Source organism: Vicugna pacos, chromosome 9 (assembly GCF_048564905.1).
Source record: "Vicugna pacos chromosome 9, VicPac4, whole genome shotgun sequence".
Classification (NCBI taxonomy): Eukaryota; Metazoa; Chordata; class Mammalia; order Artiodactyla; family Camelidae; genus Vicugna; species Vicugna pacos.
This window is the reverse complement of record NC_132995.1, coordinates 50482952-50501018: the sequence shown is the minus strand read 5'-3', so window position 1 is coordinate 50501018 and position 18067 is coordinate 50482952. Positions and strand designations below refer to the sequence as shown.

The 18067-nt window shown below is 50.0% G+C and overlaps 1 protein-coding gene across 1 annotated transcript in view; it reads left to right on the top strand.

Moving 5' to 3' along the window:
* CDYL2 (chromodomain Y like 2) overlaps window positions 1-16887 on the top strand; it is a 149707-nt gene extending 132820 nt beyond the window's left edge. Inside the window, exons 5-7 of the mRNA XM_072967787.1 lie at window positions 5388-5598; window positions 7397-7540; window positions 10089-16887. Of these exons, the coding sequence (XP_072823888.1) occupies window positions 5388-5598; window positions 7397-7540; window positions 10089-10247 (514 nt within the window). The 3' untranslated portion in view covers window positions 10248-16887. The remainder of the gene's footprint in view (window positions 1-5387; window positions 5599-7396; window positions 7541-10088) is intronic.
* The last annotated feature ends 1180 nt before the right edge of the window (window positions 16888-18067 follow it).

Below are 18067 nucleotides of genomic sequence, written 5' to 3'. Positions count from 1 at the left end.
CTTTCTCGTTGCGTTTGGGGCAAAAGCTGGGATCCTGGGGGTGACATCCAACCCTTTTGGGACCCTGGAGGGTAGTTACGTCCCTGTTCTTTGCAGATTTGTCAAAAGTAAGTGCGTGTGACTTCCAGCAGGGCTGTCACCGGTCCTTGGCCCCGGGAAGGGCACACACGCCCGCTGCCACACCCCACGTGGCACTTAGATATGTCATGGTTCAGTGAAGCCACCTGACCCAATGAGAATGAACACTCACTCCGCATGGTGTCGTGGAGCCTCGGGCCATGTGTTAGGGGCTTTCTGGAGCCTGCAGTCTCACTGCACTGTGGCAGTGTTGCCTGAAGGCTGACTCCCGTGTGGCCGTGGGAGGTTTCCCAGGGATGTAGAGTGTCTGAGAGATGACTCCGTGACGCCTGCACATGTGGGGTTCCGAGTCCCTCTTCAAAGGGAGGTGCCCGCTGGAATCTCTGCTTCAGAGCACCTGTGTGCTTCCCGTGGCCAGCGTCTTGCCGGAAGAGACGTGGAAAGTCTGAACGCTGCTACTGGGAAAGGCGTCATGGTTTCATGCTGTTCGCAGGGGTTTGGTCTCTGCTCAGACTCAGCTGTGTCTCTTTGCAGCTGCCTTGTCCTGTTGTGAGGGGAGCAGCAGGGGCTCCAGCAAGCTTCCCTCCTCATTTACGGGACTGTCAGGGATGGGGCACCCATCTCTGCAGCCTGAGGAAAGCCTGGGCCATGTCCTTCATCTGGTTTACAGATTTCAGTGGAGGCACTAGCTAGACTCCTAAATGGGAGGAGAGGCTGAGCACATTAGCTCATCTCCAGAGAAATGCAGTTCGTGGAGCTCAGACATTTGCCGTGGAGCTCAGATGTTTGCCATCTCGTCAGGAAGGAGAGTTCCTCTTGGGCAGAGCAGAGGGAAAGCTGGAGGGGAGGTTCTTCCAGTGCTTCAGAGGGAGGGGAAGTTCCTAGTTTGTGAGCTGGTGAGGACCTGAGGAGAGGAAATGAGGGTGTTGCCTGGACCACTGGTTCTCTGTCTCGATGGTGCAGAATCCCCAGGGAGCTTTTCCAAAACCCAGCTGCTCGGCAGCCCCCTGGCAGTCCTGTCCCCCTGGGAGATTCTGAGTTAATGAGTTGTGGTGGGGGGAACGCATCTTGGGTTGTAAGTTTCCTTCAGTGGTTCAAATATGAAGTCAGGGTGGAGAACCCCTGCCCCAGGCTAACCAAGAGGCTTCTGCACATTGCCAGAGAGCAGTGAAAGTTTTAGAAATAAAATGCAGAGAAGCATTTCCCAGAGAAGTTTCCGCAGCTTTCCTGAGAAGAGTGAGGGGCACTTGCCCTCTGAGTCCTGTCCCCGCAGGAAGTCCCGCAGATTTTCCAGACATGTTAACGTATGTACAGTATGCCTGTGAAAGAACCTTGTCCAGCATCTAGCATGGCTGAGACGTCGTTTAGCCACAGAGCCTTGGAACTGACTACTGACATCCCTTGCACTTCTCTCGGGACACGCACAGTCTCAGCTGGGCTGACCTCGAGGGTCTGGGCCTGCCGCGCAGCTGCGGCCCCCTCCAGCGGTGCTCCCTCCCCATCCTCATAGTTTCCTAAAGAAAACGCGCGCACACCTGGCCCGGGGCGTGGCCTTCGCTCTGCAGATGTCCACTGAAAGAACTAGCAGATGTGAGAAGAGCTCAGATGGTTCATTCCACAGAACCCTCTATCCAGGACCCAGACAAAGCCATCTGCCCCCTCCCGGAAGAAAGGCTGCCCTCACCTGAGCTCACAGGGGATGCAGCGGCCTGCTGGCAGGTTGCTAAAACGAAGAGTAATCAGATAACCTAGGGGAAATACTTGGACCATCCCTGGTCATAGTGGGTACTTAGGATTAGTGTAAAGGATTATTTTCATTGTTACTGCTGTTCCTTCCAGCCCCAAGTTCTAGCTGAACCTGCGTCTGACTATGAGGTGGGCCTCTAGAACCGCCCTCAGAGGGGCCCAGGATGGCTGTCACTGTGTGTGTCTGGTGCTCACGGGCCCAGTCCCTGCTAACTTGGCTCTGAGCTTTGGCAGTGGGAGAGTTGCACCCCATGACTCTGGTCAAAAGGAATGGGTAGCCAGGTCATAGTTGGCAGCGGAAATCTAAACATCCCCTGTGCAGAATTTTGCTTTTGAGTCTCCTTTAGGCCAGGACAGCAGATCACAGACCACTGAGAACTGAATGAAAGCTGTGTCCGCCCTCCCTACACGCGCTGACGTAATCACAGCGGCGGATCAGGCTCCCTGCGTGTCTGGTATGGTGCTGGTGCCCAGGCTGGACAGTCACATTTAATCATCGTGGAGACCTAGCAGGACACAGCACGGGCTCTCTCACTTTACAAGAAGCAAAATGAGGCCCCGGAGACTGAGTAACTTGTCCAGGGTCTCACCACTAGTTAGGGCCAGTCTTGAGACTTGACCCTGAGTCTTTCAGACCCCCCAGAGTTCCCGCTCTCTCTGCCACATCAGACCAGCCCAGCAGCTCCAGCCAGCAGAAGCCAAGGCTCCATAGAGTCAAGGGAGCAGCAAGGGCTGGTGTCAACCTGAAGGACTTTGATGCTGGGGAGACAGTGAGCCATCTCCCCAGTGCAGCCCCGCCACCAAACCAGTATCAGATATCTGAGCGGCAGCGTCTGTAATGCAATATCCTGTTTGTTGTCTGGCTTCTACATCCAGTGGGCCCTGGTGATAGAGATCTACTGCTTGAGGTGATAGGAAAAGCATGGGCAGGGTCTGCGCATCACAGTTTTGCATCAAGGAAATGAACTGATGAATGAGGCTACTGGACTGGAACAGGGAGGGTGGGGGTGGAGGCTCAGGGCTGAGCCCTCCTTGGGGGTCGCTGGTGCCCCTGCACAGAAGTCAGGTTGGAAACAGTAGTGTGAAAGTCTCTGGGGTCTGGAAGGTGGGAGAGCTTCTGGACAGTCATGAGGGTCAGGGTGTGTTCCTGAAGGGCCATGGATGAAGAAGCAGAGCTAATGGGAGTATCACAGGGACCCCCAAGAGGCCTGCAGTAGGGGGATGTGTTGATTGGGGTGGACCTTTTGTATTGAGATTGGTCCCCAGAGGCCAGATGGTGCGTCCACAGGAGGCTATGGAGCAAAAGTGGAAGATCTGGCTCGGAAACTCTTAAAGTCCTTCCCAACTCTGAGATCCAAGTTTCTGGAATTGTATGAGGAGGGTTATGAATGGAATGTCCCTGTGGTTCCCAGGACCCTGCAAAGAAGCCCCACGTTCCCTGCAGACTCCAAATTGCATTTGGTAAAAATAAAAAGTACATGTTAAAACCAGTGACTGAGGCCATGAAGTCAGGAAGTCAAGCCAGGAAATGGGCCACCAGAAAACCAGGACTCACAAGGCCATGGTGCCAGGTCCCCGCTCTGTGTAGCAGTGTCCTTCCGGGGTCAGCCACAAGCAGGGCTGAGATAACTCCGTCATCTACTCACAATGAGTCAGCAGAAGTCAGGAAATGCAGCGCTTCAAGCCTGGGCACGTAGTTTCATGATGACATGGGTCTGAAGACACCCCTGTCCCAGTAGAATGTTGAGCAGTCTTCTCACAGTCCATCTGACCCCCACCCCTGTATCACTGTGATACCTGCATCTTTAGATAAGAATTCAAGAGGCACAGTGTCAATCAAGAAGTGACAAATCAGCTTGATATTTGCATTAGTTAAGTATTAGCTGCTGGAACAAATAATCCCCAAATATATATAACGTTCTGATAGAAATTGGCTTCTCGCATATGTGAACCTTGAACAGAGGTTACTGAACAGCCCATGGCTGTCCTCCAGGTGGTGACTCAGGAACTCGAACTCCTTCCATCTTGTAGCTCAACAAATGTCTTCCAGGACTGCCATGCTTGTCAAGATGAGGGAGCTTGAAAGACTGTGTGGTGGGAGGTTCCCTTGCCCAGGCCTAGAAGTGTGGATTTGGCTTCCACTCACATCCCATCAGCCAGCACTTGGTTGCTTAGCCACAGCCAACTGCAAGGGAGGCTGGGAAACATGTTCTAACCATAGACTCAGGAAGGAGAGGGGAGGGAAACCAGGTCTGGTGAGTAGCGAGTGCGTCACTGCCACGCTTCTGCCATCTTTGCTCTCGTTCTGGGAGGTTACTTACTGAGTGTTGATTCCAGTGTGTAGCGAGTCCAGGTGGCGCCCAAGGCAGACCTGTGAGTTTCCTTAAGGAGCTGAAGGGGAAGGAGAATTCAAAGACAAGTAAGCAAGCAAGTAATTAGGATAATTGCACATTGTGATGATGGTGTTTTCCAAGAACTCTCAGAAGGCCCCTGCAGCTCATGCACAGGGAGCAGGGGTGAGAGAGACATGAGATAAGTCTGCAGAGGTAAACAGAGGCAGGCCAGGGTCATGGCTGGGAGTTTGGATTTTATTCTTATGCATTCTTGTTAGTTTCCAATTTTCCACCTGAGAATAATGAGGGATGCAGGCTTTAGTAGACATCCGGATCTTCCCTCCACATCCAAATGAATGTTAAACTGTTACAGACCGTATATAGCAACTAGGGGAAGGCAAAAAGCGGTCTAAGGGACAGGAAGTAGAGGGCATTGCAGGTGTCTTCTGCTCAACAATAAAGATGCATGCTGTAATCTTGCTCAGTGCAGACGGGCAGGGAGATAAAATACTGCCTAATCCGTAGCCATGGTTCCAGGTGCCTCGTGCCTATAGGGAAGCCCAGCATCCTTCCCTGATTTTCGTCAAAGCCACCCAAACACACAGACCCTCGTCAGCATTCTGGAACCACCCTCAGTGAGTCTGGCACCCCTTTAGGTAACTCAGAATCAGACAGGCCTAGGAGTGAAAGAGATCTTAAATGTCATCAGTCCCCGCCTGTGCCCACCATCTGAAGCTTGAATTCCCTCTGCAGCATCACCCAGCATGATCATTGAACCAAACTTGGAATATCTGCAATCATGAGAAGTTCTTACGTCCCGAAGCTGCCCACTCCACCCTCAGCCAGTGCCCTTAGAACATCCCTTCTCTCCTTGAGTTCAAATATGCCTCCTTGTAACACCCTCCTTTTGGTTCTGTTCAGAACCTTAACATTCAGGCTGTCTTCCTTAGTATATTCAGTTTGTCTGTATCTGTCGGGGAGAAGGACGTGGTAACCGGATGCGGGCGTGACCTGGGACCCTCTGGGCCAGTTGGGACATGTGTTCATCCCATGAGTTTCCCTCTGAAAACCTTGTACCAAGCACTGAGTGTGCCATGCTGTACCCGCAGCTCCGGGGCTCGGTGTCTGGGAGCACTTAGGGAAGCTTATTTGTGCTTTGGCATAATCAAGGTGTCAGTGGGTCTCAGCAGGCCTGGTCACCTGCTAACAAGGGTCTCTTCTCTTCCCCAGGGACTTTGTGAAGGCCTTTATCCAGTTTAAGAAGCCCATCGTGGTGGCGATCAATGGGCCCGCCCTGGGCCTGGGCGCCTCCATCCTGCCCCTGTGCGACATCGTGTGGGCCAGTGAGAAGGCCTGGTTTCAGACCCCCTATGCCACAATCCGCCTCACACCCGCCGGCTGCTCCTCATACACTTTCCCCCAGATCCTGGGCGTCGCGCTGGTAAGCCTCTCTGTCTCTGCGGCGGGTCCCTCCCTGTGACGCTTGGATTCGGGTCCCTACAATTTTGCCCTTCCTCTGTGCTGAGTAGGATATGGCCCCTCACAGAGGTAGAATCCCAGGGGTGCCCCAGCCTGTGGAGTCTCCTGGCTTTCCCCTCTTCCTCTGCCTCCCCAGAGTTGCTGCCAGCCGGTGTCCACGCAGCAGGGCCCACAGGTGGATTGCAAGGCCATTCTGATTCAGGAGCTCGGGCTGCTTTGGGCCGCTAACAGTCTCAGCAGTGACAGGAAAATGAGGCAGGCAGGGGGCCCGGGAAGCAAGCCCTTTCCCTTTTGATCTTGGCGCCCATGCTCTGCCCGGTTCTTGTCCTTTGCAATCACAAAAATGTTAACATTGTACAAGCTTATCTCATTATTTTATTTCAGCCATTTCTGAGACTCTGAGCATGTTGCTGGCTGAGATATGTTCTTGCTGGCTGTGTCCTCTTTGGCTCCTCCTGAGTTCCTTCCTTACCTTTCTTCTTCCTGAGACGGAGTTGTTTCTAAATACATACAGTGGCACGTATTTGTCTCAGACCTCCAGCCACAGGCATCCTGTAGGCCTATTACCAACCTGACAGATTTCTCTCTTCTGGTGTGAAAGATTGTCCTTTGGGTCATCATGACCCACCAGTGACAGCCAGAACAAAGGGAAACCTGTGTGTAGATCCAGAGGCTGAGAGACCTCAACATTTCAGCGTCCATCTAAGAGCCGCTGAGCATTCAGGGCCGGGAAGGGAAGGAGAGGGGAGGCAGATGGACAGCAGTTGGGGGTGGGAGAGACTGGATTGTCTGCTGTGTGAAGGAGGTGGGGGTTCATCCTGAAGGGGAGAGGGGCCCCGTCACATGGCCGTGACCATCTCACCCTAATTATCAGTGGGAGAGTCACTCGTTGGTAAGTTACAGCGAGTGACTGCACTGTGCTCTGTCTATGCCTGGGTCCTTATCCACATAGCTCCTCCCAGAACGTGTATGCCACCTGCACACTCCAAAGTCAAGGGAAATTCTTTGGAGAGGGGGGTGCATAGGGCACCTCAGAAGGCAAAGGCTTTTCCACCCTTTGCAGCTGGGCAGTGCCTGTGCGCAGCCCCTGGCCACTGGGAGAGGCGTGTCTCTCTGCACTGGGATTAGGGTATTACTCTGCCAGTGATGAAAACACTGTAACTGGCTTAAAGGAGGGAAAAGGGGAATTTAATGGTGTCCATAACTGGCAGGTCCAGCAGGGGTCCCTCCTTTTGAGGTGCGGGTCCAGGAGTCCAAGTGCCGTCAGTACTGTTCTTCCCCATCCCACCTGTCTTTGTGGCCCTGCCTCTCCATGGGGACACAGCAGCTGGTGGCCCTGGGCTCAGTTGAGGGAGGAAGACTCTGCCCATCCTCTCCAGCTTGGAAACCTCATGGAGAGCTGTAATATCTAGGGTAGATCATCTGCTCATTCCTGAATTGGTCGTCATGGATGGGGTACCTGGACTGAGGTATGTGTCCAATCCTGCGGGTCTGCTGCCAGACGTGGGTATGGGTATTGGGCAGATGAAGCCCTGTAGGTACCTGGCTTCTTTGGGGAAGTTTGATGGAAGCTCTGCACCCTCTGCTCAGAAAGATGCACCTCAAACACAAGTGTTTGCGTGTGGTTCCCAAAGCTTCTCTGACCCCTGGTTAAGAATCCTGCCTCCAATAGCTGGGACAGGTGCACTCAGCTAGTCCACACTCACTAATGACAGGGAGTCACTCTGATTCTCAGCCTTCTTCTGCCTTTGCTTTCTCAGGCCAACGAGATGCTCTTCTGCGGGCGGAAGCTCACTGCCCAGGAGGCATGCAGCCGAGGGCTGGTGTCCCAGGTTTTCTGGCCAACCACGTTCAGCCAGGAGGTCATGTTGAGGGTCAAGGAGATGGCGTCCTGCAGCGCGGTGGTGAGTTCCTGCGTCTTTGTGTGCAGTCCTTGCAGTAGATCCATTTTACAGATGAGGGCCTTGAGGCCAGATGGAGTGATTGACTTGCCAAAGGACACACAGAGTACATGAAAGGCCCCATGTCATTTAGCAGATGTCCCTTCTCAGTGCTGAGACTTAAATCTCAAGGGAGATGGTCAGCATTGTCTCATATTCCCTGCCAGCTCCAGTTTGAAAACCTCACAGAAGAGATTTATTCTCTGGGGTCGAAATGTGTCCTTAAAAGAAAGTCCTAAACACACACGAAAACACAGACCAGCTCTGGTTTTCAGAGAAATGAGAAGTAAAGACGAGTAAGGACAGACGATGTTAAGCAGCCAGGAGACGATAAAGAGCAGATCTCGCCGTCCGTGAACCTCGTTCCTGCTGCCTGCCCAGCCCTCAGCACGTTTAAACATCACCGCTCGACTCTGAAGACACATTGAAACACAGATAAATAAATAATACCTCCAAAGAGGCGCAGGGTTTTAATTAAGTGTCGATTTTATCTCATACAAGTCACTCTGCACGCTGCATGGAAACAGCCACTGCAGGTGGATTAAGGGCCAGGGCAGGAAATGAGAAAGATGCTGGGAGCGGAAGGCCTGGGACTCTGGGCTTCAGTATCATGATCACGGGGATGCGAGGCTGGATTGCGGGCAGACCCGTGACTGCCTCCTTCCTTCTCCCCATTTACACTGAACCTACACCCAGTTGTCACACCTCTCCTGATTTGCCTCAGCCTTTCATGGGTATCTACTGTATGTAAGCTTCACTCCTGGGAAGCCTAATGGTCCCAGTGAGAGTGACAGGGCTGGGGAACACTTATTATGGGCCAGGCTCTTCACTAATCTTTCTGTGGATTCTTTTTTATTCTTCCTGATAACTGTGGTGACCAACTTGTCCCACTTTGTCTTGGACTCTCCTGGTTTTACTACCGAAAACCCCATGTCCCAGGAGACCCCATGGGCTTGGGCAAAGTGGGGTGGTTGGTGATCTAGGGACAGCTGTGTAGAGGGGCAGGCAGACATTCTTAACAGAGGAAAAGGCGTGAGCGAGGGCACATGAGTCCAAAACCCCACGTGGAGTTTAGGCAGCAGCTCGTGGTGGGGTGAGCAGGTGCACAGGGTATCTGAGGGACAGCAGACAGAAAAGGCAGGTGGGAGAAAGGCCCCGGAGCTCCACTGAGGGTTTGGTCTCCGGGCAGCGGAGGTGCTCAGGTGAAACCAGCAGCTGAAGAAATGCTGTTAGGAAGTCTCTCCTGTTCACAGTTAGCAATTATGAGCTTTGGGGTGATTCACTGAGGCAGAATCTTCCCCACGACCCCTGGGAGATGGTGTTCTTTGGAGAAATTCTTGGGAGGAAAGAGGCAGTCTTGGCCTGCCAGCCCTTTCTCATCACCATTAGTCTCCAGCCCAAGACGAGGCGTAGGACCACCACCCCTTTCCCACCTGCTTGGGTGTGGGAGCTCTTGTCCTGTTTGTTTCTGCTTGAAAGCACTCTGCAAGGCTGTGAGCTGAAGCCTTGGTGTCCATGGAGCGTGGTGGAGGCCAGGGAAGGATGCTCGGATGCCTCGCTTCCCGCCGGCCCTCTGCCTGTCAGCAGTGCAGCCTGCAGAATCCGCCAGGGCCTGCCGGCCACATCCGCCAGGTCTTTGCCCCATAATGGGGAGATAAAAATACTACCTATGTGTGGAGTTAACATGAGGAAGAAATGAAAGAATGCATGAAAGTACCTCTCCTAGGGCCTTTGGTTAACGGTGGTTGCAGTGGCATTGTGCTTCTTATTACTGTGATTGCTACAATTGTTCTTACTCGTTTTGATGATGGTTATTACTGTTATTACCATTATTACTGCCATAATGCTAGTATTATAGCCGTTGTCACGGCTATAATACTATTTTATTACTGTTGTCACCGTTACTGCTATTGCTAGCGTTACCATTAGCACTTCTGCAATACTGCAGTATTACTACTTTTGTTACTATCAGGAGTGTTGCTCATTACACAGCTGGTGCTTGCAGTTATTATTACTCACTGTTATGATGACGGATGCTATTTTTGCTGCTGCTCTTACTGCTGAGCCTGGGCAGGGGCACTGCTGTTGGGGTGGCTCATTTGGATACTTAGACAACCATTAACTCATTTCATTGTCTTACTCTGTGGTCCTCACCCACTCTTGAGTTCAGTTGCCCGGGAGCTCCTGAGAGCAGTATTTCCCAAGCTTTTTCATGACTTTTTCATTGATAGAAGGTGACTCTGAGGTTGTCTCCCCTTTGGGTAAAAGGCCAAGCTCTTGGGGCAGGAGGACCATGGGGCCCACTCATCTATCCCAGGGTCTGAGGGCTCCACATCTCAGCCCGCCTGGACTCCGTTCCCAGCGTTGCAGGGAACACAGGGCCTGGGAAGCCCCGAGCTGCGGGAGGCAGCCTCCTCTGGCTTTGGACGTGGGAAGGTTAGCTTGGCCACGCGTGCCCTTCTGGAGCAGAGTCCCGGGCGCTGGCTAACAAGGCTTGTGCATTTCCCTCCAGGTGCTGGAGGAGTCGAAATGTCTCGTCCGGAGCTTCCTGAAGTCAGTGCTCGAAGATGTGAACGAGAAAGAATGCCTCATGCTCAAGCAACTCTGGAGTTCCTCCAAAGGCCTGGATTCCCTCTTCAGCTACCTGCAGGACAAAATTTACGAAGTCTGAGGGCCCTGGCTCACTTGCCCCAGTGCTCATGGGCACGTGACTTCCACCTCTGCCCTGTGTTTCAGAAATTGGAGCACAGCGGATGCCCGGCCAAGGAGTCTGTCAAGGTGTCCCTTTATACTAGGGTTGTATCCATGTCCTCGTGTCCTTTGGTTGCTCCTCATTGGTTTGGTTTTGTGTCACGATGGGAAACGCAGCATACTTGGCCTCCCCCATGTCCCCTCCCCACCTGGCTGGAGAGCTATCGAGGGCTATATCTTCCCAGGCCTCTGCCGGGTACCCCTGCCCCGTCCCCACTTGCTGAAATGCACCATCCTGGTCCAGGAAGGGGAAGACCAGTTTCCCCATCCTTCCGACTCAGGCTGAGTCTACACAGTGCCTCTGATTTGGAGACTTGGCTGCCGTGGCTCTCCCTGGTTAAGTGCAGACTCAGTGACCAGGGCTGACCAGTCTTAGGGAGTCTCCAGACCAATGAGCAGAACGATCGTGTAGAGCCCGCCTCAGTCTCCTCTCTGATGCAAATCTGTGTGGCTTCTAGGGCTTGGTCTTAAAACCCAATTGAGTGATTTACAAAACCAGATATTGTACATTTAGGAGTGTTTTGTTAAATATATATTTTTAAAACAATGTAAGTGGAAATTCTGATAATTTATGTGTATTATATGTAAAGCTAGTTTTGCAAAAACACGAACTACTAGGAAAAATGTTTTTTCTTTAATTAGACTTATTTAATTTATTTATTTTTGTTTATATACTATGATATCTGTCGTTCTCACAGATATTATTTTCATACTGCCCTGGACCAAATCCCCTACAAGGTTCATGCTGTTGGGTGCATTCTAGCAAAGAACCACATTGAAATAAGTTTTCAGAGAGATGAGGATGGAAGGATTTCTGTGAATGAAAGGAACAGCCCTGCACCAGGTTTTCTACATGTGAAACAGTCCTGTGATAACTGAATACCTGTTCTTGGGAGATACCATGGAAGCGTTTTCTCCCCACTCTGCTGCCTTTAAGGAGATAAAGGGCTCTCCAGCCTGAATGCTCCTGAGACACCCCGGCCCCTAATAGTGTGACATCAGGAAGGGGTGGGGAGTGGGCCTGTCTGGGGATTGCTCATTGTTGTGGGGGACTTTTTTCTTTGGGACAAATGACTCCACTTGGGTTTCTGAGTCCCTTTCTTCCACGTGGGCATTGAGGTCTGGTTTGGGCCGTCCAGGTTGGTGGGTAAAGTGTTCCCACTCTGTTGAGCTGTCAGTGGAAGGTCTGAATCTTTCTGCCTCCAGAAGCCCGGACTCTCCATCTTTTTTCAGGTTGTTGACACACATCAGGGAGCAGTAATCGGGATGAGGCTTCCTGCCCCAGGGCCCGGGTCTGCACAGGGACCCCAGCATTGTATTCAGACCATCAGCCCAAAGCCTTGCCGCAGGGAAGCAGGGGGTTTTGGTTTTGGTTCTCAGTTTTGGTTTTGGTTTTGGTTGGAGAGGAGAAGGTAAACATCAGGATCAGAGCAGACACATAACACGTTCTGCGTGAGGCTTAAACCTGTTAAGGGTCAAACCCAGAGAAAGTTAGATTCTCAGAGTGACGTGATTTCCCCACTGCCATCACAACCCCAGTGTCCTCAGGTGACTTTTGGTCGCCCATCTCCTCTTCCCTGTGTTAGTCACCAGCTTCTCTCGACCCTTCCTTGGACAGCGTTGGGGGGAGCCGTGAGAGTTGGGCACAGCTGGGGGAGGGGATGCGGGCTGGGGAGAGGGAGGGTTGCTGCTACAGTTCTCTCTTCGCTCTCTGTTTGTCTGTCTCTCTTTCCCTCTCTCTGGCCCTTTTCCCGACTCTAAGGGTGGCTGGATGCAGTGGGCTGGGCAGATGGAGAGGGTTCCTGGTCCTGAGCTTTGTGTTCCAGAGAGCAGGCGGGGTGTCTACACTAGAGCTAGAGACATGGGCCTTTAAACAGTGAACCTGGAGGTTACCTGGACCCTCCATCCTTAAGGTGGCCTCAGTTTCCTCTGTAGAAAGCCTGTCTCCTGAGTTTCCCCAGAACTTCACGAGGGTCAGGGAAGAGGCAATGTCTCACTTGCTTTTCCCTTCTCCTGCCACCTGTGACATCTCGGCCCGGGGACCCAGCATGGGGGACAGCCACCTTGATTGTATCCAGCCAGAGGAAGTCCTGTGTTCCCTCCCCGTGGTCCATGTGGGATCTGGTAGGAAGTGCAGACCCAGACTATAGGGAATTGCTGTAGAGAATCATCTGCTTTTGCCCAAATACCTGTTGTCACATCTCACCTTGGGTTTGTCTTCTTCCTTTCAGCAATTCAGCGTGTGCTATGCCAAAGCCCCTAGACAGCCTCATCCTTGGCAGATAATTTCCAAACCTTCTCTAAGTCATCTAAAGAAAGAGCACCTCACCTCTGTTTACCTTCTAGGGCCAGCCACCTTCAACATCTATAGAAGCAGTGTTAGGATTCTCATTGGAGATGGAAAAAAGGATGTTTGGAAATTCCTTTTGCTCAATGTCCACCTTTGTTCCCTGCTGGAAAAAACCTGAAGTGTTTTAGTTTTGGACTAAAACATAGCTTTGGATCATCAAATCCGAACTTCTAAATACTTGGAGGATCCCTGATGATAAGGTAGGAACATGAGACCATCACTGAGGTGGAATGCCTGCTGTTAATGCCCAGGTTCTGCGTAGAACAGGAGGTATTTTACACGACAGTCTGTATTTTCATTGTTTCCACACAGTTCAAGAAGGATGTTCCACACATTGGGCAAAAGTTGGTTAAATCTGTTTGCTACAGGGTAGACTGAACCACTGAATTTTTACCTTCTGAATAGTAGCTTTGATAATGTATAAATGAAATCCAGGTAACTTGCAGCCCATCAAGCTGGGCTGGAATTTGTCAGATCTGTGGATGTTTCAGGGTAGTAGCTTTCTCGAGACAGGGGTCAGACGTGCACTTTTTATCTCCTATCTCAGCACCCTGTCTCCACCCGTGGAATCCTTGCTCTCCTCTCTCTCCTCTGCTTTGTGCCCACCCCACCCAGTCTGTCACTTCCTAGGGTCTGGGCAGGTCTTTGAGGAATTGTGCTTGGTCTTGGCAGCACCATCCCAGAATGCTTTTGGAGTTGGAAGAGCAGCCATGTTGGGAAGTTGAGGGTACCTCTTTAGTCAAGGAGTTATGGGCAGTCCGCTCTTTGTTGTCCCATTGGCCATGCATGAGAACTCTCCTGTCCTCTCTGCTCCAGCCCCTGGTGATTCACATCTAACATCTTGCAGTGGCACCATTTGAGTTAACAGCCCTGTTCTAGGTGGACTTCTTGGAGAACTTTGCTAAGGTGGTCAGAGCTCCTCACCATTTGGAAGCCTCGGCCTAATATTAATGCACCCACATGTCCCTTCCTGCTTTGAAGTAATGTCTGTGGGTGAAACCATCAAACATTGCTCTCTGGGAATGAAACTGGGTAACTCTGAGAAGGTAGCAGAGGAATTGATTTATACTGTTATTCTTGTTTGGTATAAATTAAACTAGGGAATGTTCTCTCTGAAGCATGAAAGTATGTTTTTCCCCTACGAAGTTTAGTATAAGGATGGAAAAGTGATAATCACAATAGACTTTGATCAGTGCAGCTTTATCTCCAGATAGCCACATTTCAGAATAGCCTGGACTGGATACTGAATTGCATTTCCCATTATTAATTGTTGGTTTAAAAATATTTTGTAAACTTTTCTTAATTTGAAATTTAGTCACATTCGTGTAATTTTCCAATCTAGTTTCTGTGGAAATTTTTTAACACAGAGAAACAAATAGAAACATCTTTCAATCTTCCTAAGTGAGTATTTAAAATGCAGAATTGCTTCTCTTCTGTGTTTCTGTATTCAGATGCTTAGATCTGTTGTATATATTAGTTTAGACATCCTCACTAATATACACAGTATTTAAGACTCTAAATGAGATTTCTTAAGTATTTTATTTTATTCTCTGTAAATGGTTTTGTATAATCTTTAAAAATCTACACTTTGCCTTTGTAGATATTTAAGGGAAACCATTTGGGGGGGTGTCTTGCATGTATATTTTTGTTGTAGATAAGTGTTGCTTAGTTATTTCTGCAAATTTTGGTTGAAATGCTTACAGACTTTAATACAGTATATATTTTCAGAATATAAACTTTTATATTTCTGTGGTAAGTTAGGATATGCGTTTTAGGCAATCTTTTCCATTACTATCACTTGTTCTTTCAAAAAATAGCATTCTGGTTTGGTGCCAATGGTTTGTTCCTTTTTTCCATTAGAATCTAGTGCTCTTATATTGTTAGAGAGCAGGTTAATTTTCTTTTTCTCAAAGTAATTGAGTCTGAAGTATAATTTGAAAATGTACTGAATTTGTGAATAAGCCTTACCAGTAGCATCGGTAAATTTTCCAACCTTTGCAACTACGTATGTAGTTTAAGATCTCCCCATAAATTCTCACTGTGTGGCAGTTGATGGAGTTTGTGAACAGAGCCTTAAGCTTGTTGAAAATGAATAAAAGGTAATACGGGTTGTTTCTTCCAAGCAGTTCAAGCCATGCAGATGGACTCTGTGCGTGGAGTCTGTACGCCGTGGTGGATCTGGAGAGTCTGGTTGAGGTGATGGCGGCAGGGGCCGGAGAGGCACCTTGGTGATTGCCTTTGGCCATACAGATGGACCAAGGACGGGTTTCCCGGAGCCACCTTTGTACTATTCACATGGTTTAGACACGGTCGCAGGGAGGGCTGCTGGTCTATCACTTGTTTTGAACAAATGGCATTTCCTGCTCCTGACCTTGGCGGTTGACCCCAGGTTCCTTGCAGGTGACCTGGAAATGTCCAGTCTGGCTGAGGTCAGCACCCCTTGAGAGACGTTAACAAAGTTTACATGTGAGTCTTACTGTGTAGACAATCTCAAGTCAATTTCAGTTACATAATCAGCATTCCCATGTGTCCTGAGCGTCTTATCCATGAACTACGTGTGTTAAGCCATACCGAACCTGAGTTTAGCAGGGGACAGGCAGACCAGATGCAGAACATACACATCAGCTGAGTCCGTCCACCTGGGGCTGTTTTAATGAAGCGTAAGTCATGGAGCTCATTGGCAGTGCATCTACTGTGTCTGGAATCTAATAAAATCAACTAAAATTTGGGACTTAAATTTTGTTTGATTATGATTCTTTTCAGTTGGCCATGCTTCCATAATTACCTACTGATTCTCCTTACCAAGGCTTTACAGATAGATAATCTTGAGACCAGGACCAGGGCTATAGAACGGCTAATGTCAGATGATTTGGTTCATCTCGAGTAAGTGTTCATGAAGTCATCTTATCCACCATGAGGATGGAGATGTGCTTCAAGTACTTGCAGTGTGTGTGTCAGTCAGAAAAACTGACATCTAGTTTTAAACTTCAGCTCTGGTGTCTCTATGGGTTGACCATGCCTCTTGCGCCCAACACCTGGCCTCGTGCTGAAGCCCATTAAGGCAACTCTGGGAAGTTTGGAGGGTGTAACATTTTCCATCTAGTATTTAATTTGTCCCTGTGCCATTAGTCCCAGCTTGAAGTCATTTGCCGATGTCCGTGTTGACAGGATTGTGAAAATATTGCCTTTCATAAAACCAAGGACCAAAGAATTCCATTATTCCAACAAAGCACGAGTTTCATGGATTGTGGGCACATCTAGACAGAGATGTGCACGCTTCATGGCACAGAGAAACTCACTTCCACCAGCCTCATGCTCCCCCTGGCTGGCCACACACAGGGATTTGTTTGTCACCTTGAGGAGGCTCTGAAAAGTGAGTTTCTCAAAGTGAAACTCGCTATCTCAAGTGAGTGTTTCTACTGTGTAGTTCCAGCCTTTATCCGTACCATAAAGAGTGGAGGTCGGCATTCTTGCAGGAGATCTGACCAGTGTAGACTGCTCCATCTGAGTAGGAACCTCCAGCTGAGTTTTTCAGATGTGTCCACACTGAGCAGCGAGATCCTGCAGCTGCTGAATTTCCGCGTCCTTTGTGTTTTCCATCGACCCATTCCAACTCCTATTTAGCCTGAGAATTCTCTTCAATTCTCACACTAAGTCATGCTCCATTCTCATTCATGATGAAATCATCAAACCATTAACCAGTTGAGAAATGATTTAAGAAGTGGTTTTCCAGTGGTAAGGCTTATCACCAAACTTCTGATAATGAAGCAGGCTACCAAAAACGTACCCAGCCCACCCTGGGGGTGTTTGGATTTGATCATGGGTCTAGCACACACACCAAAATCCAAGGAGACCTTTGCAAATTAGGCTACTCGTTTTATTTTGCCAGGTTGTCACGGGAGAGTCTTTAACTAGTTCTGAGTATTTGTAAGTATGAGTACTTCATAGACTTATAAAAGCAGGTACAGAAGACCCTTTCTCACCGCGCTGTAAATATCACCCGAGACTGGGTGCAGTCCTGAGGGATAATAATCTTCTGATTTATCAAATGCTGACTGTCTAGAGCAAATTGTACACCCTCTTTGTGAATGGTCCTGTAACGTGTATGAACACATTTCTGGGTGCCTTAGAAGTTGTATTTTTCATGTGTGCTAATACGCAGTATTTATACATTGTGAGAAGCTGCTTTGAATAAAAAGGTTGAAACTGCCTCTGCATTTGCCTGTGTTCTCCCTCGGGCAGTCTGGGCAGAACGTTCACAAACAGGTTCTGTGGTTTCTGACAGAGGTTTCTGGGGCCTCCGGGGGGGTTGAGACCTCTGATGCCTCTTGGTTGTGTCTGGGTTCCTGGGGAGCACAGACCCCCCCCATCTGCCTTGAGGCTTCGCTTGTTCAGGCTGGTGCTCAGGTGGGCAACACGTTGGTTCCAGAGGACCCTAGAATGGGAGGGCACAGGTCTTACTTTTCATGGGGTTGATATGAGCATTCACCTCTTCCCTGGTACACCCGGAATGTTTCCTTGCACAGGGATCCCTCCTCAGTAGAGAGAAGCCTCCCCAGAGCTTGATCTTGCACACTCCCAGCTGCCACACATGGCTAACGACCGTGTTTGTCACTATGAAATTATGCAAAGTCCTTTCTCATTGCCTCAATCATTACAACGTAACTCAGGAGAGACACACTGCTGAGGACACCTGGCTCCAGAGACATTGTGGGGCTGCAGGAAAGAGGAAGGAGGAGTCTTTCAGGGGCTGGTGGCAACAGGGAATTCTGGGAGGGGATTTGCACAAGGTCACATCTACCTTCCATCCATCCTGCAGCAGTGTTGAGCCCTGGCTCTGCCTTGGGCACGCCACAGGTGCCTAAAGGCACAGATTACTCAGATAGTCCCTGTGACAAAGGACCTCAGTGTCTAGGAATCTGAGAAAGGCATGTAATCCTGCCATGATTCTTGAACAGTCCACAGTGCAGTACTGGGGAGAGTACTTTCCACAATCGCGGACACCCCCAGCGTCTAGCAGACGGCCCAGCATTCGCTGTTAACTCTCCGTTTGTCCCCTTTCAGTCGACATGGGCCAGCCAGCCTCGGGGAGCCCAGGCTCTTCCCTCTATTGGCCTCCCTTTCCTTTTCCTTCCTCTTCCTCCTGGAGTCATCACTGTCACCCTGCGTGCCTCTTTGCCCTGTCTCTGGGGTCCTGACGCCATCCTGAGGAGTCAAGATCAAACCTGGAAAGTCCTTTGCTTAACACGTGCTCTGCCAAAGCCACTAGACAGCCTGTGGGCAGATTGGACGAGGCCTCTCAGATGTTCCAGAGTGCAGGCTCTGTGAGACAAATCTTTGTTCCTCTGGCCGTCTCTCACAGGCTGACTTTGATGTGATGTGATGCTTAA